This window comes from Lampetra planeri, chromosome 65, assembly GCF_965212315.1.
Source record: "Lampetra planeri chromosome 65, kcLamPlan1.2.h2, whole genome shotgun sequence".
NCBI classification, from domain to species: Eukaryota; Metazoa; Chordata; class Hyperoartia; order Petromyzontiformes; family Petromyzontidae; genus Lampetra; species Lampetra planeri.
Window position 1 is genome coordinate 2,694,638 of NC_136171.1, and position 20,061 is coordinate 2,714,698.

The window sequence follows — 20,061 nt, forward strand, 5'->3', positions numbered from 1 at the left end:
TACTGTACATACGTACATATCGTCAAGAAGCAGTCCGTAAAGAGCCGCATGCGGCTCCGGAGCCGTAGGTTGCCGACCCCTGGCTTAGCCTATGAAGGCCGGCACGGCGCATACGAGGTGGGGGGGGGTGGGTCGGTGGGTGGTCAGCAACACGCCCGGCCACCTTTGTCTCCCCGGGTAGCGATGTTCACTACACGCCCGCACCGGTTGCTCGTTTTGACATTCCTCCGTCGCGCGGTCAATCGCCCCGTCCGTTCGTCAAGTCCCAGGGACGAGGGCTCCGGATCATCGTTGGCGGCCAACTGGCCCACGCTGAACCCCCCCGTCGGCTTTCTTTTTGCCGGAAGCAGAGCTGGCCGATCGCTCAATGACGGCCCAACGGCGGCGGTGGTGGTGGTGGGAGGAGGTGGTGGTGGTGGTGGTGGGAGGAGGTGGTGGTGGCGGTGGGAGGAGGTGGTGGTGGTGGTGGGAGGAGGTGGTGGTGGCGGTGGTGGTGGCGGTGGTGGGAGGAGGTGGTGGTGGTGGGAGGAGGTGGTGGCGGTGGTGGGAGGTGGTGGTGGTGTTGGTGGCGGTGGGAGGTGGTGGTGGCGGTGGTGGGAGGAGGTGGTGGTGGCGGTGGGAGGTGGTGGTGGGAAGTGGTGGGAGGTGGTGGTGGTGTTGGTGGCGGTGGGAGGAGGTGGTGGTGGTGGTGGGAGGAGGTGGTGGTGGCGGTGGGAGGAGGTGGTGGTGGTGGTGGGAGGAGGTGGTGGTGGCGGTGGTGGGAGGAGGTGGTGGTGGTGGGAGGAGGTGGTGGCGGTGGTGGGAGGTGGTGGTGGTGTTGGTGGCGGTGGGAGGTGGTGGTGGCGGTGGTGGGAGGAGGTGGCGGTGGTGGGAGGAGGTGGCGGTGGTGGGAGGAGGTGGCGGTGGTGGGAGGTGGTGGTGGTGGTGGTGGCGGTGGTGGCGGTGGTGGCGGGTGGCGGTGGTGGCGGTGGTGGCGGTGGTGGGAGGAGGTGGTGGCGGTGGCGGTGGTGGGAGGAGGTGGTGGCGGTGGTGGTGGTGGGAGGAGGTGGTGGCGGTTTAACCACCGCACGGAGAGATTTACGTAGCGGCGGGCCGAGCATCTCGTGGACGATCCGCGAACGGCGTTGGGACTTCTCGGCCGCGGGCCGCACGACACGGCCCAACCCCTTCTCGGGAACTGCCGGGCGTCCGCCTTCCGCGAAATGTCGTGGTCATTACGAACCCTTTTGAGAGAGAGGGAGACTCGGGGCTTGAACCTATGTTCTCATCCATGCTGGTTCAGTGTCGCAGACACGGCCATTTCGAACCCTTTTGAGAGAGAGAGGGAGACCCAGGGGCTTGAACTCATGTTCTCATCCATGCTGGTTCAGTGTCTCAGACACGGCCATTACGAACCCCTTTGAGAGAGAGACCCAGACCCAGGGCTCAGAGGTCGCAACTGGGTACCCGATACCCGTACCCTACCCGGCTACCCGTACGGGTACGGGTACCCGTTTGCGACCCTGGTGCGGCCGGGTACGGGTACGGGTAGGCCGTGAGTCACTGGTGAGTAACCGTTTGTCACTCATTTCGGGTAGGGTACGGGTAGGGTACGGGTACCCATACCCGGCCGGGTACGGGTACGGGTACCCATTTGCGACCCTGGTGCGGCCGGGTACGGGTAAGGAATCAAAACCCGTTTGCGACCTCTGCCAGGGCTTAAACTCATGTTCTCATCCATGCTGGTTCAGTGTCTCAGACACGGCCATTACGAACCTCTTTGAGAGAGAGAGAGACCCAGACCCAGGGCTTGAACCCAGGATCTCAGCTGTGCTGGCTCTGTGATGAAGCCTCATGAATGAGCGACTGACCGGCGGTGGTGAAGGAATGAACGAGTGAATGGGCGACTAAGCCAGCGGGTGTCCGTCCCCCTCCGCAGGGCGATCGTGCCGTGGAAGGTCTTCCGCCAGTGCATCAGCGAGGTCCACCCCATCAGCTCGGGCCTGGAGGCGATGGCGCTGAAGTCGACCATCGACCTCACCTGCAACGACTGCATCTCCGTCTTCGAATTCGACATCTTCACCCGCCTCTTCCAGGTGAGAGCAAGTGTGAGAGAGCGTGCGAGTGTGAGAGCGTGCGTGCGAGAAAGCGTGTGAGAGAGTGTGTGTGTGTGAGAGAGAGCGTATGTGTGTGTGTGTGGGGAGCGGTAGTGTAGCGGTTAGCGCGCTGCGCTATGAACCTGGTTGCCCGGGTTCGATTCCCGCTCACGGCCAACACCAGCGACGATTATCTGAACCGGTCCTGGGCCCTCCCCTAGGTCGACTCAGCCTCAAATGAGTAACTGGTGCGGTGTGTAAACATCGCCACTGGGGAGACAAAGGCGGTCGGGCGTGGTGCTGGCCACCCACCCCCTCGTGTGCCGTTCCGGCCTTCATAGGTGATGCTCGCAAACAGCACTTGCCCCTACAGTCTGTTAAGGCTATATGAGGGATCTTTGTGTGTGTGAGAGAGCGTGTGTGTGTGAGAGTGAACTGGTCCTGGGCCTCCCCTAGGTTGACACAGCCTCAACATGAGTGCCTTGTGCTGTGTGTAGTAATCATCGCCACTGGGGAGACAAAGGCGGCCGGGCGCGGCGCTGGCCACCCACCCCCTCGTGTGCCGTGCCGGCCTTCATAGGTGCTGCTCGCTAACAGCACTTGCCCCCAACGGCCCCTGAAGGCTACACGGGGGATCTTTGTCTTCGCCACTGTGCGGCGGTGACGTCGCCACGGCGCTGGTGCCAGGCTAGGTGCCACTTGGGGCACACAGCAGGTGCATCTGCCAGTCATCTCAGTCGGGCAACCCACGGCACCTGGCTCAGTCACGTGACCTCCCGCCAGCAGCGAGCCGTCGACGCTTCACGCGGCCCCAAAGTGTCGTGTTGTTCCAGATTTGAAGTTTTCGTGACTGCAAGGATTCATACTGTTTGGTTTTTTCGGTGAAGTGACGTATAATGAATAGATGTTCTCTATCAGCTGAACTCAGCGTAACACTTTCCCCCTTCCCGACCCCTCAACAGCAACCCCCCCCCCCCTTACCTTTGCTCCCCCCCCCCCCCACTCTTTCCCTATAGAGTCGTGTTTCTCTATTAGCTCTCTTCACTTATTACAGTGAATTTGGCTGTAACGGTTCCAGCTGAAGACGTAAGCTTGTGTTGCCTCTGGAACGTCGTGATTTAATTCGGTTGTTTTTTCACGTATTCATTTTTACCCACGTAACTTTACCGAAGAAACCAACGAGTATGTGACGTCATATTTGAGGGGGGGGGGGGGGCGGTCTGACTTTTTGTGACGCCGTGCGACTAGGGGGGGGGGGGGGTCAAAAATCGTCCAAATTCGCGTGACTCATTCATGGACGGCCTCTGTCGTGGTTCATATGGGGGAGCGGTGGCACGGTGGTTAGCACCACGAGCCACCCAGCGAACCCCCCGAGGTTCGATTTCCGCTCGCGGCCAACATCGGCGGCAAATATCTGCACCGGTTTTGGGCCTCCCCTCGGTCGACTTAGCCTTAAATGAGTACCTGGTGCGGTGCGTGTGGTTGTTGTTGTTGTTGTTTAGCGTTTCACGTCTCGATAGGCGCTCGCTAACAGATGATCACTAACAGATAGATGATCACTAACAGATGCTCGCTAACAGACCCGCTGTGTCTTGGCCCGCCTGTCCCCGCGTGCCCCCGTCGTCATGCCCAGCCCTGGTCGTCGCTGCTGCGCAACTGGAACGTGCTGGCGGTGACGCACCCCGGCTACATGGCCTTCCTCACCTACGACGAGGTGAAGGCCCGCCTCCTCAAGTACGCCAACAAGCCCGGCAGGTACGAGAGCCGACGGCTCGGGCACTCGCTCGGTCACTTGGTCAGTCACTCACTCACTTGGTCACTCGCTCGATCGCTCACTCACTCGCTCGCTTGGTCACTCGCTCGGTCACTCGCTCAGTCGCTCACTCGCTCGGTCACTCGGTCACTCGCTCACTCACTCGCTCGGTCACTCGTTCGCTCGGAAGCTCGGTCACTCGGTCGATCACCCGCTCGCTCGGTCACTTGGTCACTCACTCGGTCACTCGCTCAGTCACTCGCTCGGTCACTCGTTCGCTCGGTCACTTGGTCACTCACTCGGTCACTCGCTCGGTCACTCGTTCGGTCACTCCCTCATTCGGTCACTCACTCGGTCACTCGCTCGCTCGGTCACTCGGTTACTCGTTCAGTCACTCACTCGGTCACTCGTTCAGTCACTCCCTCGCTCGGTCGCTCGCTCGGTCACTCACTCGGTCACTCGCTCACTCGGTCACTCGGTCGCTCGCACGCTCGGTCACTCGCTCGCTCGGTCATTCGTTCAGTCACTCCCTCGCTCGCTCGGTCACTCACTCGGTCACTCGCTCACTCGGTCACTCGTTCGCTCGGTCACTCGTTCAGTCACTCCCTCGCTCGGTCGCTCGCACGGTCAGTCGCTCGCTCGGTCGGTCACTTGGCCGCTTGCTCAGTCACTCCCCCCCCCACCCCCCGCTGTAACGAGCGGCGAGTGCGCCACCGCTGAGCCACGTTCCATGGCTGGGCGTGGACGGGGCGAGGTGGGGGGTGGTGGCAGGGTGGGGGGCAGGGGATGGGGGGGTATCCGTGTGGCCGTCTGACCGCGAGACCCGCGTCCGGTCAGCTCTTCCCTCTTCTCGCGTCGAGGGGAAACTCTTTCACGACGACGATCTTGTCGGAGGGTTTTCCGCGTGGCGTGAGCGGGGCTCGTGGTCGGTGGGCCAAATCGGGTTTCCCGTTTCTCCGAATCGGACGCCCGTTCTGCCCTAGTCCGCAAAATCTGGGCACGATTGCGTTTTCTATTCATTTGCCTTTTACTATATCTGGTGTACGTGTGCGGTGCGTGTGCGTGCGTGTACTTGTGCGTACTTGGCACAGTTGGCACGATAGGGGGCACAGGTGGTGCATCGGCCAATCATCTCAGTCAGTCGACCCGTGGCGCCTGCTGGGTCTGCCCCGTGACCTCGTGCCAGCGGGCGTTCGGCACTTCACGTGCACGTAACCTGGCACAAGCGCCGTGGTGACGTCACCGCCACTTAGTGGCGAATGGTGGTTGTTGTTGTGTGTACTTGTAGGGGGTACAGCTAGCTGGTACATTTCCCGGTTATCTCAGTTAGCCAACCCATGGCACCTACAGGGTCTGTCCCGTGACCTGCTGTCAGCGAACCTTCGATGCTTCACGTGGCCTCAAAGTGCACCTGGCCTGGCACAGGAGCCGTGGTGACGACTTGTACGTGTGCGTGTACGTGTGTGTGTGTACGTGTGTACGTGCGCGTGTGTACGTGCGCGTGTGTATGTGTACGTGCGCGTGTGTGTGTACGTGTGTGTGTCTACTTGCGCGTGTGTGCGTGTGTGTGTACTTGTACGTGTTTGTGTGTACGCGCGCCTGTGTGTGTGTACGTGTGTGTATACATGTGCGTGTGTGTGTGTAAGTGTGTGTGTGTGTGTGTGCGTGTGTGTGTGTGTGTGCGTGTGTACGTGTGTGTGTGTGTGTGCGTACGTGTGTACGTGTGTGTACGTGTGTGCGTGTGTGTGCGTGTTCCGCGTGTGGCGACCCGAGTTTAACACCGGTGACGATTCTCTGAACCGGTCCTGGGCCTCGATCGACTCAGCCACAAACAAGTACCCGGTGCGATGTGTGAACATCGCCACTGGGGAGACAAAGGCGGCCGGGCGTGGTGCTGGCCACCCACCCCCTCGTGTGCCACAGTGCCGACCTTCATCCGCGCAGCTACTCGCTAACAGCACTTGCCCCCGAGAGTCTGTTGAGGCTACACGGGGGATCTTTGTCTTTGTATTCTCTCCCCCTGTTCTGCAATGGGTTTCTTCCGGGTTCTGCGGTTTCCTCTCACAGCCAAAAATAAAAAAAACCCCCAAGAATGTACTGAACTAAACTAAACGATTTTTCATAATAGTGCTTTTTGTGTAAGACCTTAACAGGATTAGGATTTGTCCACAACTCTGTGGCTGTCGCCTGATGATGCTGGCTGCAGATGTTGTTGTAATTACCGGCGAAACGTCACTGCTACTCGAACTGTAAATGTTGTAGTGGGTTTACTACACTATACACTACACTATACACTACACTACAATTGTAAATGTTGTAGTGGGTTTACTCTCCAACACACAACCGGTTAGTGCTGTACTGGTATACTACACTATACACTACATTATACACTACATTATACACTGCAATTGTAAATGTTCTAGTGGGTTTACTCTCCAACACTCAACCGGTTAGTGCTGTACTAGTATACTCTACTATACACTACACTATACACTACAATTAGTAGTGGGTCCATATTTACGCAATATAACCCAAAAACCTCGATTATGGATAATATTGATCGTGAAAGCCTACATGTTAAACTAAACAATTTGTGTTTAACCAGGTAAGGCCCACTGAGCTGTATTGCTTTTTTTTTCAGAAGCGACCTAGACATCACAAATTATTGCTCATCATCATCATCATCACGTGGAAATACATAGCAGCCAAATACTCTGAACGCGCGACGTTGATTCTCAAATGTGTCGGGGGGGAAAAACCGAAGGACCATGAGAAAAATCCACGCGACCAACACAGGAAGAAAGACACCGCAGACTCCAAACATACAGCAGGTGTTAAGGTCTAGATAGAACCCACATGCATACCAGGCGAAGTAGTTAACATCTCCTAGCCACCGTGGCTTTGACCCAAAGCAAACCGATTTCCGCAAAAATGTACTTTCGTCTCGCGACCGCGAAAACTTGGAGCTTCCCTCCTGAGAAAGAGTCGTGAGACTCGGTGGGGCTTTCCGGGAGAGAGGAGGTTAACACGATGGCTAGGAGATGTTGACTACCTCGCCTGGTTTACAGGAGGTCGTGGGTTCGATCCCGACCCTGATGCCTGCTGCTGTATATTTGGAGTTTGAGTGTCTCTCTCATCATCATCACTGTGGCTAGGAGATGTTGACTACCTTGCCTGGTATATAGAAGGTCGTGGGTTCGATTCCGACCTTGACGCTTGCTGTATATTTGGAGTTTGCGTGTCTCTCTCATCATCATCACGGTGGCTATGAGATGTTGACTACGTCGCCTGGTGTACAGGAGGTCGTGGGTTCGATCCCGACCCTGACGCCTGCTGCTGTATATTTTGAGTACGCGTGTCTCTCTCATCATCATCAAGGTGGCTAGGAGATGTTGACTACCTCGCTTGGTCTACAGGAGGGGGGATCATTGTCTGTCGTGCGACCGTGTCCCCTCGTCTCAGTTACATCTTCCGGCTGAGCTGCACGAGGCTGGGCCAGTGGGCGATCGGCTACGTGACGGTGGACGGCAACATCCTGCAGACGATCCCCCACAACAAACCCCTCTTCCAGGCCCTGCTGGACGGCTACCGCGAGGGATTGTGAGTGGCACACGCATGGACGCACACACGCACGGAGGCACACACGCACGGAGGCACACACGCACGGACGCACACACGCACGGACGCACACACGCACGGACGCACACACGCACGGACGCACACACGCACGGACGCACACACGCACGGACGCACACACGCACGGACGCACACACGCACGGACGCACACACGCACGGACGCACACACGCACGGACGCACACACGCACGGACGCACACACGCACGGACACGCACGCACACAAAGACAAAGATAGTTTTAAAGGCCGTGTCGACCCTCGGATGAGGCCCAGGACCGGTTCAGGTGATTTCTGCCGGTGGCGCGTTGCCGGTGGTGGCCGTGAGCGGGAATCGAACTTGGGCCGCTGGGTTCGTGGCGCTAACTGCTGGCACTACCTCTCCCCACACACACACACTGACACACCGACCATTCACCACGGCGCCGTCACCACGGCACCTGGTGCACTTTGAGGCCACGTGAAGTGTCGAAGGCTCGCTGACAGGAGGTCACGGGGCAGACCCAGGTGCCACGGGTCGACTGACTGATGATTGGCTGATGCACCACCTGTGCCCCCTACTGTGCCAACTTGCTGTGTTTTAGCCGCCCGGCGCTCCGCTCGTTGTTGTGAGCGTCGCTCCTCCGCCCTCCGTTGTTGTTGGAGGGCGACTGCCTCCAACTGTCCAGTAGCGTCCTTCACGAGCCTCCTCCACTGAGGCCGGTCTTGACACTACTGGTACCATCTTTTTGGGTTCTTTAGGTAAAGTCACGTAGAAGGGAAATAATAAAATAATACAAATAAAACATAATAAAATAATTGTCACGACGTTTCAGCCACAACGCAAGCAGCCGTCCTCAGGTGAAGAACAGATCTGTCGGAAAGACAGCGTCTGAATGACGCTTCACCTGAGGACGGCTGCTTGCGTTGTGGCCGAAACGTCGTGAGAATTATTTTATAATGTTTTATTTTTATTATTTTATTATTATTTCCCTTCTACGTGACTTTACCAAAAGAACCAAGAAGATGAATCCCTGCAGTCACGAAAGCTTTAAATCGAAACTACTGGTACCAGTCGTCGGCAAGTCCACTCGGCTCCACGTCCTCCCGTAACGCATCAGTCCACACACTCACTCACTCACGCACTCACTCACTCACTCACTCACCCCACTCACTCACTCACTCACACACTCACTCACGCACTCACTCACTCACACACACACTCACTCACTCACTCACACACTCACTCACTCACTCACTCACGCACTCACGCACTCACTCACTCACTCACTCACACTCACTCACTCACTCACTCACTCACTCACTCACTCACTCACACTCACTCACTCACTCACGCACGCACGCACTCACTCACTCACTCACGCACTCACTCACTCACTCACGCACTCACGCACTCACGCACTCACTCACTCACTCGTTCCCACCCCCCGCGTGTCTGTGCCAGTTACCTCTTTCCGGACGGACGGAATCTCAATCCGGATCTGACTGGCTTGTGTGAGCCCGCACAGCACGATCACATAAAGGTCACGCAGGTAAGGTCAAATACGCTTCTGGCATCCGTGTGTGTGTGTGCGTGCGCGCGTGTGTGTACGTATGTGGTAGTGGTAGTGGTTAGCAAGCCGTGCTACGAACCTGACTACCCGGGGTCGATTCCGTCCCACGGCTAACACCGGTGACGATGATCTGAAACCGGTCCTGGACCTCCCCTAGGTTGACTCAGCCTCAAATGTGCAGTGTGCAAACATCGCCACTGGGGAGATAAAGGCGGCCGGGCGTAGTGCTGACCAAACCACCCACCCGTAGGTGCCACTCGCTAACAGCAACAGTCTGTTACACAAGGGGATCTTTGCCTGTGTGTGTGTGTGCGTGTGTGTGCTTGTGTGTGCGTGTGTGTGCGTGTGTGTGCGTGTGTGTGCGCCACACATGTGTTTGTGTGTCTGTGGGTTCGTTCTTCTGTGGGTCATTAACTGCAGTCCATCATCGCTTATCCGACGGGCGTCAGGGGGAATGGGGGTGCCAGATTTAAAAACAAAAATCACCAGAATTTAAAAAAGATGATTTTTGCACATTTAGGTGTTCTGTGTGTTTGTGTTTTTTTAGCGTTTAAAATTTCATAGTACAGGTTTTATTCGTGCGTAAATAGGTCATTAAATCCGCCACCACCCGACACAGCCAATTTAGTAAGGTTTGTCACGTAAACAGAACGTGCCAATTCGTTACTAGTGTAGGGTTGTTACGGGAGGGCTGTAAGTGCATGGGATCCAACGGGGAATAAACACAGTGGGCGGAGCTCCGGGAGTACACGGGGGGGGGTGCCCGCAGCGACGTCCGCATCAGGCAGCCTGGGGGGTTGTGATCCTGACGGGGGGTATAAAGGGGGAGGACAGAGAGAGCTCGTGGCTCAGTCTGGGAACGAAGGAGGAAGAAGGAAGATCTCCTAGTTAGAAGCCCTGGACTCCCCTCGACGCCGCCCTTGTCAGGGCTGCGGAGGATCGAGCCAGAGGCGTGGTTCCGTGAACCAGGGTCAGTACCCTGGGACTCCGGAGACCGTAGCCCGACTCACCAGTGTCGGGCCAGTTAGCCTCCCCTAGCCCGTTAGTGGAGGACTTGGGAGTAGGTCAGGATTAGCTAGGGTGTATCCCCAGTTATCCGGGTGAGGGGGCCGCTACCCCCTCTAGTGCTGTCCTGTACCGACAACTTGTAATAAAGATACGTGTGCCTCAACCTGGGTGTCCAGCGTACTTACCGGTACTTCATCTGGGGTCAGAAGTATTACGAACATGGAAACACGTCAGACAGCTCGAGCCAGAGTGCCGGACGAGGACACTGCTGAAATCGTTGAGCCCGAGACGGCTCACCAAGACATGGTACAGCCGGGGCCTGACGCGATCCTGCCGGGGCATCGGCATGAAGAGGGGCCGCAGCCAGACGCGCTACGGCTGGCTCACGAGAGGCTGGCGGAGCTGCTGTATGCCGCTGCCGCCACGCTGGAAAACATCACGCGGCTGGGGGCTGGTGGTCCACCACGGGGCGAGGGGAGTCGACGACCGGAGCGCCTTCCCGCCATTTCGGAAGACTCCAACTTTGAATTTCCCGCCATCGCCACGGCAGCTGCAGAGGGCGTGGCCGGGCTAAACCTTGGGTCCGACACCGCTCTCGCTGGGACAGCCGCATCATCGCCAGCGGCGGGAACGTCATCACGGCTGCGACAGGCGATTCCATCTGCCATTCGCGCCGACGCACAACCGAGTCCTGGGGATAGCAGCCTGCAGACTTCCAAGGCGAACGCTGCGCTGCAACAACGGCTACCTCCGCTGAAGGAATTTGTTGGCGCGGAGGGCGACTGGGGCGGCTTCCAGCGTCGCTTCATCGCCCACCAAGAAATGGCTAGGTGGTCGGACGACGAAGCCCTCTGCGCGCTGCCGGCGCTCCTCGACGCCGACGCGCTCGCCGCCCTCACATCGGCGCCAAGAGAGAAGCGTTCTACTCTGCCGAGGGCGCTACAACTGCTGGCTGGGGTCTATGGACCATCTGCAGAATGCAGACAGCAGTTCTACGACCGCAAGCGGGGTGAAAAAGAGTCGCCCCTGGCATACAGGACGAGCCTCCTGGCGCTGGCCAAAACGGCTTTTCCCCGTATGGACGACGACGGCGTGGACGCGATGGTCACGGAGAAAATCCTCCTCCTGGCAGACGACCTGGACATCGCTGTCGTCGCACAGGAGGACGCCGAGATGACCTCTCTTCAGGCGGCGCGCCTCCTTCACGCCAACCTTCTGTCCCTGCGGCGGAAAGCCAGCAGGGCATCGGCCGGGCGTGCGGTGGCTGCAGCCACCCTTCAGACGGAGGAGCTCTACGCCGTCGACCACCGACGGCAACAGGCGCAAGGAGCACGGGCGGCAAGGGACGGCTCAAGCCGGTTCGACCGTCCATCGTCTCCACCGGGGGGTCCGCGGTGTTTCAACTGCGGCGTTCGGGGCCACGTCGCCTTGGGGTGCCGTTCGCCTCGACAGCGCGGGACGACGCCTCGACGGGACGCCGGGCCTCCTCCTCCCAAGCTCCAGCAACATGATCCGGCGAGTCGCGGCACCACACATGCTTGGCCAAAGCACCCACCCGTTGCACACTCTCGCACCACAACGAACGGGGGGCCGATGTTGCGTTGCGACGGCCCAACGCGGATCACTGCGGGGACTCGAATCGAGCCCAAACAGTGGTCCGTGTTGGCCCATCGCGTGGTAGCCGCGTCGTCAGGGTCGTCGGCCGTGGTCGGACACATTGACGGGGTAGAGGTACGCATCCTGGTCGATACGGGGGCATCGGCGACAATCATTTCGGACTTAATTTACAATATTCTGCCTGTACAAAGCCGGCCCTTACTGCCGGTTAACGTCCCATTCTATGCCGCTAACGGGGGCTCTCTGGGCATCATGGGACAGATTCGCGCGCAAATTTGTATCGGGGACATCAAATTGTCGGGGCCGATTTTCGTTTCCTCCTCGCTGGCGGTTCCGTGCCTGCTGGGGACGGATTTCTTAGGCAAAATGCCAATTCGTATTTTGATCGACCAAGGATGCATTGAGCTTCCGTCAGGGCGACGCATGGCCTTCCTGCCTTCCCCTGCGGCGGCTCGGACGGCGTTCGCGACGGTACCGGCGTTCGTCGTCAGAACAGTTAGTGTGCCGCCGGGAGCTCAAATGCTAGTGCCTCTGAAACTTCGTAAGCCCTTCGCTAAGGGCGTAGGGGATCAGGGTGTTTTGCTGGGACCGTCTAGGGCCGGGGTTAGTACACCTAATTTGATTCCGGCCCAGACCGTCGTAAGAGGGGACGGGGACCCTTTCATCGCGGTCCTCAATGTGGGGTCGCAGACAGTGGTGGTTCCTCAAGGGACGGTGCTCGCTCACGCGACGCCGGTACCCTGCGAGGAAACTGTCGCGAACCATGTTGGCACTGCTTCCCGAATGCTCCCACATTCGGACAGCGATGAAGGGTGGCTCGACGCGCTTTGTGCGGGATCGACGGACCTGACAAATTCAGAGCGCCAACAGCTTAGAACGCTACTGAGGGAATTTTCCGACGTTTTCAGTCGGGATAAATATGATTTGGGTTGCACTCACCTGCTGCGTCACCATATTGACACGGGTGACAGCGCGCCAATTCGCCAAAATCCGTTTCGGTTAAGTCCCGCCGAAAAGGACCATGTCAAATCGGCTGTTGATGACATGTTAGCCGCCGACATCATTTCTCCCTCCACCAGCCCTTGGGGAGCGCCGATCGTCCTGGTTAAAAAGCAGGACGGCTCGTTGCGGTTTTGCGTGGATTTTCGGCGCCTTAATAAAATTTCGGTTGCCGACGCATACCCGCTCCCACGGATGGACGAATCGCTGGACGCCTTGGCGGGAGCGCGATTCTTCTCCACACTAGATTTACTTTCGGGATTCTGGCAGCTTCCTCTGGATGATGATTCTAAGCCTAAAACTGCTTTCCGTACACCGCACGGCCTGTTCCAATTCAACCGGTTGCCGATGGGCTTACACTCAGCGCCGGCAACTTTCCAGCGATTGATGGAATTGGTTTTGGCTGGATTGCAATGGGAATCGTGCCTGATTTATTTGGATGACGTTATTGTCTTTGGTAAAACTTTTGATGAACATCTCCAGAGGTTGCGGGCGGTTTTCCTAAAGATGCGGGCTGCTAATTTGAAATTTAAGCCCCAGAAATGCCATTTGTTACGCGAGTCGGTGCGTTATTTGGGGCACATCGTAGGGCGCTCGGGTATTGCTACCGATCCCGCCAAAACGCAGTGTGTCAGCTCCTGGCCGACTCCCACCTCGGTGGGAGAGGTCAGGAGTTTTATTGGCTTCGCATCATATTACCGACGCTTCGTCGCTAATTTTGCAACGATTGCCAAACCCCTACACGCGTTAACATCTAAAGGGGTTCGGTTCCACTGGGGTCAGGAGGAGGAAGCTGCTTTCTGCTCCCTTCGGGACGCCCTGGTAAAGGCTCCTCCCCTGATTTACCCAGATTTTTCTAGGCCGTTTTTGCTCGACACCGACGCGAGCAACACGGGTATTGGAGGTGTGCTTTCCCAGGTGGTTGACGGCGTGGAACGGGTGGTTGCGTACGGCAGTCGGGTGTTGTCTCCAGCGGAGCAAAGATATTGTGTCACCCGTAGGGAACTGTTGGCAATTGTCTATTTCATCCAACAGTATCGCCCATATCTGTACGGTCGGCATTTCACCGTCCGCACAGATCATGCGGCACTGCAGTACGCCCTGAAGGTTCAACAGCCATCGGGACAATTGTCCCGATGGTTGGAGGTCCTCCAGGATTTCGATTTCGAAACCACCTACCGTAAGGGCGTTCGCCACACCAACGCTGACGCTCTGTCACGGATGCCAACCGCCTCCGAATGCGCATGCCTCCTGGGGTCTGGGCGTTGCAAGCCGGCAGGGGACATGATGGTTCCGGTCCTGGCGGCCGCCGCCAATGACGAAACATTGGTCACCAATGATATCGCGGAACAGGGGAAAGATTCCCTGCTTGGGTTGCCCGTTAATGAATGGGGGCGCCTCCAAATGGAGGATACCTCCCTCCTCGCGTTGCGTCGTCGCGCCGGAAGGAAGGGGCGGGGGACGGGTGAGGCCGACGCTTGGGGCATGCACGCAGGGTTGCTCATGCATTGGGACAGCAAATCCCACCGTCACCGGCTGGTGGTCCCTTCGGGATTACGGGGTAAGGTGGTGTGGGCTGCGCATGAGCGCCTCCTCCACCTGGGGACCCAGAAAACTCTCGCCTTGCTCCAGCTGAATTTTTTTTGGCCGGGCATGACAAGGGATGTCACTGATCTGTTGGCAGCATGCCCTCGGTGTGCGCAGCGCAAACCACCGGCACGGATGTCGAACCCGCCCTTGCAGTCCATCCAGGTCTCCCGAGTAAATGAACTGGTCGCACTGGACATTCTGGGGCCATTCCCCGCCACCCCCAGGGGTAACAGATATTTGCTTACTGGGGTCGAATATTTTACGCGCTGGCCTATGGCCTGGCCCCTGCCAAATCAGTCGGCAGCAGCCATCGTCGACGCCTTTGTCCAGGGTTATGTCATGGACAAAGGTGCTCCGGAGCGGTTGCTGACCGACCAGGGTAGAAATTTTTCCGGGAAACTCCTAAAACATGTCTGTGATCTCCTAGGAACGAAAAAAATTCGAACCTCTCCTTATCACCCGCAAACGGACGGGATGGTCGAGCGTCTGCATCGCACCATCTCGTCTATGTTGTCGCAGCAAGTCTCGGACTCACAGACTGATTGGGACTTACAAATTCAAGGGGTTCTAGCGGCATACAGATTGGCCCCCCATGCTGCGACGGGATTTTCACCATTCTTTCTTATGTATGGCCGCGAACCCGACCCACCTGTTTCGGCACAGCTGCGGATCCCCGCGCCGCTGGGTAAAATTAAATTGGGTGAACACGTTAAATTTAACCTTGACAAACTGACTGAGGCGCGGGATGCTGCGAGGCTAAATTCTGACAGGCGTCAAAAGGCGAACGAGCGCCTCAGGCTGGCTCGCGCGCACGTGCTGCAGTGGAAGCCGGGGGACAGGGCATGGCTGCACTGTCCCCAGGTACCACTCGCGACCTCCTCTAAACTCGTGCGCCCGTGGCGGGGCCCCGTCGAGGTTGTCGAGGTTTTGAGGCCTCAGTGCGTTCGAATCAAATGGGGCAGGCGCCGGTGGGTTGTACACCCCTCTAGGCTAAAACCGTTTGTTGCGGTGCGAGGGCCCACTCCACACGCGCGGGGCCAGGCATGTGGGGGGTCGACCGACTCGGAGGGTCCGTCGCTGCTCTCGCCTGATGTGTTGCCGGCTGTCCCACCCACAGGTGCACCGGGAATGACGGGCTCATGCCCTACATCCCACACGGGTGATGCCGACGGTCGCGCCACTTCAATCGCGACCTCATCTCGGAAGAGACAGCCGCCACCGGATGGTCCGCCGTCCGTGGTTGCCCCGTGTGACGGGCCTGCGGCAAGGACGCGCGCTAAGATGCGCAGACTCTTATAATATACAAAAAGAAGAAAATTTTTTTTATTTCACGTGTCATGGTTACTGTATGCTGCGTCGGTGGTGCGCTCCTGCCACAGTGTGTGTGTGCGTTGTGTGTCGTGGGTGTGCTGTGTGTGCTGGGGGAGTTCCTGGCTAGTTGTATATACGCGCTTTTACGGATTTCGTATTTATACGGGGGGGGGGTGCGTCGGACATTCCCTTCGGGGGTGTGCTTGTTCTTCTTGTTGTTCTTGTTGTTGTTGTTCAATTTGCATTTTGTTGGAAAAAAATGAGGCACACACGGGGTTGAGGGGTAAATGTTCCTTTATTGGAATTATTGCAGCCGGGACGGCTGCGAGCTGTAATGGGGGGAGTGATGTAGGGTTGTTACGGGAGGGCTGTAAGTGCATGGGATCCAACGGGGAATAAACACAGTGGGCGGAGCTCCGGGAGTACACGGGGGGGGGTGCCCGCAGCGACGTCCGCATCAGGCAGCCTGGGGGGTTGTGATCCTGACGGGGGGTATAAAGGGGGAGGACAGAGAGAGCTCGTGGCTCAGTCTGGGAACGAAGGAGGAAGAAGGAAGATCTCCTAGTTAGAAGCCCTGGACTCCCCTCGACGCCGCCCTTGTCAGGGCTGCGGAGGATCGAGCCAGAGGCGTGGTTCCGTGAACCAGGGTCAGTACCCTGGGACTCCGGAGACCGTAGCCCGACTCACCAGTGTCGGGCCAGTTAGCCTCCCCTAGCCCGTTAGTGGAGGACTTGGGAGTAGGTCAGGATTAGCTAGGGTGTATCCCCAGTTATCCGGGTGAGGGGGCCGCTACCCCCTCTAGTGCTGTCCTGTACCGACAACTTGTAATAAAGATACGTGTGCCTCAACCTGGGTGTCCAGCGTACTTACCGGTACTTCACTAGTACAGCACTAACCTGTGTGTTGGCTTTGCTCTCCTGTATTATGGATGATATTGGTCGCGAAATCCTACGTGTGAAACCTTTTTCAATTAGTTTACTACGTGAAATTGGCATAAATAGACACAAATACATTTCCTGCTGTAAAAAGTTACCGTATTTTACCGGACTTACCACTAATCAATCTCGAAGACTCTGCATCACTGGGTCATGTATGTAGCACTACTACCACTCCGCTCCTGTTTCAACACTACCACGATGTGTGTTTGATGATAGCCGGAATGGTTACGGCCGTTTGTCGCGGTTTCGCGAGATCGGTCCGGGATGGGCAGAAAATGCTGGAAGCAGCCGGATAAACGACGATCAGCTGTGTGCATGTCAATGTGCATACACACATCCACTTGTGCATCTGTATACATGGGCTGTCTTATGTATTTCCGTGTGTGTGTCGGCCATGAATGTCGGTTAACTCCTGATTCTGTGTCCGGGACCTCTTGCCCGGAGCGAGGCTTTGACACTTTACGTGATAGCCTCGAAGTGTACCTAGCCTGGCACAAGGGCCGTCGAGACATTGTTGTGATGTTTGTACGGTAGAACTCCTCCTGACGATCGCCCCTGTTAATGACTCATGGGTTCACAGGTTTGGAGAGAGATTGAGCGATAGATAGGGAGAGACATTGCTGTTAACCCCTTATCAGTGCCCTACCTTATTACAGACCAATTCAGACCTTACTGGTCACCCCGTGCCCCTTATACGTCTCAACGTTCATCCTACAAAGTCCAATCACAAAGGAGAAACACAAACAAACACATTGACACATTTTGTTTTTTATTTTGTTGCCCGTATTGAAACGGTTGTACTCCGTATGGACCTGAAAACTCCATTTCCCTGTGCAAGAACACGGGGTAAACCGTATGAGTTGACAGGTTTGTTGTACTAACCTGAAGCTTGCAACTGCAAGGGTTGGGGCCTTACCGTCATCCCCAACAACTACCGCTCCCAACACATACGTACACACACACACACGCAGTTATACACACAAGACATAGATCCCCGGTATAGCCTTCACAGACTTTTGGGGCAAGGTGCTGTTAAGCGAGCAGCACCTATGAAGGCCGGCACGCAACACGAAGGGGGTGGGTGGCCAACACCACGCCCGGCCGCCTTTGTCTCCCCCAGTGACGATGTTTACACACCTAGAGAAGGACCAGGGACCTGTTCAGATAATCATCACCGGTGTTAGCTGTGAGCGGGATATGAACTCGGGTCATAAGCCTGGTTCGTAGGGCAGCGTAGCTCCCACCGCTCCCCATCTCGACACGCGGACACGTGGACACTCGCTCGCTCACCCCACCCTCTTGTGGCCCCTGCAGGAGCAGTACGAGCTGTACTGCGAGATGGGATCCACGTTCCAGCTGTGCAAGATCTGCGCGGAGAACGACAAGGACGTCAAGATTGAGCCGTGCGGTCACCTCATGTGCACGTGCTGCCTCACAGCCTGGCAGGTGAGACTCGGGGAGACCGAATGGGACTCGGGGAGTCCTGATTGAGACTCGGGGAGACCGAATGGGACTCGGGGAGACCGAGTCTCTGGGTCAGACACTCTCCATTGAGACTCGGAGAGACCGGGACTCGGGGTCAGAGTCTCAAATGGGACTCTGGGAGACCGGGTCTCTGGGTCAGACACTCTCCATTGAGACTCGGAGAGACCGGGACTCGGGGTCAGAGTCTCGAATGGGACTCGGGGAGACCGGGTCTCTGGGTCAGACACTCTCCATTGAGACTCGGAGAGACCGGGACTCGGGGTCAGAGTCTCGAATGGGACTCTGGGAGACCGGGTCTCTGGGTCAGACACTCTCCATTGAGACTCGGGGAGACCGGGACTCAGGGTCAGAGTCCTGATTAAAACTCGGGGAGATCTGGTCTCAGGGTCAGAATCCGGGAAACCGGAATTCCGGGCCTAGGGATGGGAGGTCAAGTGGTGATCACACCCATGATGTGCGCAGGCCTGAGATGGATTGCCGCATCGCAGGACCGTGACCTTCTCTACCCTCCCCTTTCCTGCCCTTCCCTCCCCTCCACTGCCCTCCGCTCCATTGCCCTGCCCCCCTCCCCAACCTCTCCTCCGCCGCTCCCCCAGGAGTCGGACGGGCAGGGCTGCCCGTTCTGCCGCTGCGAGATCAAGGGCACGGAGCCCATCGTAGTCGACCCCTTCGACCCGCGGGGCGAGAGGTCGCGACCTTTGGCCGCGGCCATCGCCTCCTCGGCCCTCGCCTCCGGGGCTCACGGGGGCCAGGGGTCGCAGGGAGGCCACGGCGGCCTGCGGGTGTGCGGCCTCGACTCGGCGTCGAACCTGGGCTTCGAAGGCGACGAGGACGACGACCTGATGACGATGGCGTCGGCGCGCGACGACACCTCGTCGCTCGTCATCAGCCGCATGGCTGCTCGCTCGCGGGTGAGTCGGTGCGCCGCGGTGGCTAGGAGATGTTCACTGCCTCGCCTGGTCTACGGGAGGTCGTGGGTTCGATCCCGACCCTGACGCCTGCTGCTGTTGTATATTTGGAGTTTGCGTGTCTCTCATCATCATCACGGTGGCTAGGAGATGTTGACTACCTCGCCTGGTCTACAGGAGGTCGTGGGTTCGATCCCGACCCTGACGCCTGCTGCTGTTGTATATTTGGAGTTTTCGGTGTCTCTCTCCCCATGGTCGCGTGGATGCTGATATACATTTCCACACTGTGATGACGACGATGATGAGCCCACTTCGTCGCGCTACCGATTGTGATAGCCAGCGTCGCTTCTGGAAAAAAAGAGCTATGCAGGGGGGACGCTGTCGGGCAGCAGGGCCCTCCAGTGGCCCCCAGCAGGGCCCTCCAGCGGCCCCCCGGGAAGCCGGCTGACCGACCAAGCGGAGGCAGTGGGGGCGACGAGGAAGTGGTGGTTGTCATCGTCACGGCCAGTCGCGCCGAAACGCTGCCACCACTCGCGCCTCGCCCGACGCTGGCGCCCGCGCGCGCGTGTGTGTGTGCGTTCAACACCCGTGTGTGTGTGTGTGTGTCTGTGTTGTGCAGTTGAGTGCCCACGTGTGTGTGTGTAGTTCAACACCCGTGCGTGTGTGTGTGTCTGTGTTGTGCAGTTGAGTGCCCACGTGTGTGTAGTTCAACACCCGTGCGTGTGTGTGTGTGTGTGTGTCTGTGTTGTGCAGTTGAGTGCCCACGTGTGTGTGTGTGTAGTTCAACACCCGCGTGCGCGTGTGTGCGTTGTAAAGTTGAGTGCCCACGTGTGTGTGTGTGTGTAGTTCAACACCCACCCACTTGCGTGCGAGTGTGTGTGGTTCAACACCTGCGCGCGCGTGTGAGCAGTTGAGTGCCCACGTGTGTGTTTGTCTCAGCGCCCACGCGCGCATGCGGCTTGTTCTTGTTTTCTGTGCGTTGCAAGTTGACATTAATAATATACTATGGGAACCTCATTTGCCAGTAAAAATATGATAATTGGTTCTTTACCCTTCTATCTGGCAACAAAACTGACACCCTTTTACAAGGAGTCATGTTTGCATAGACCGCAATACCTGCAGTCATAATACAAACAAAAGAACATAACTCTGATAATGTGCACTGTCCTTGAAGTTGATTGGTCCACACCCGA

General features: G+C 57.5%; 1 protein-coding gene across 1 annotated transcript in view; it reads left to right on the plus strand.

Moving 5' to 3' along the window:
• LOC144737180 (uncharacterized) overlaps nucleotides 1–20,061 on the plus strand; it is a 48,621-nt gene that overhangs the window by 16,925 nt on the left and 11,635 nt on the right. Inside the window, exons 4-9 of the mRNA XM_078619902.1 lie at nucleotides 1,919–2,075; nucleotides 3,709–3,830; nucleotides 7,291–7,428; nucleotides 8,904–8,991; nucleotides 17,790–17,921; nucleotides 18,557–18,871. Of these exons, the coding sequence (XP_078476028.1) occupies nucleotides 1,919–2,075; nucleotides 3,709–3,830; nucleotides 7,291–7,428; nucleotides 8,904–8,991; nucleotides 17,790–17,921; nucleotides 18,557–18,871 (952 nt within the window). The remainder of the gene's footprint in view (nucleotides 1–1,918; nucleotides 2,076–3,708; nucleotides 3,831–7,290; nucleotides 7,429–8,903; nucleotides 8,992–17,789; nucleotides 17,922–18,556; nucleotides 18,872–20,061) is intronic.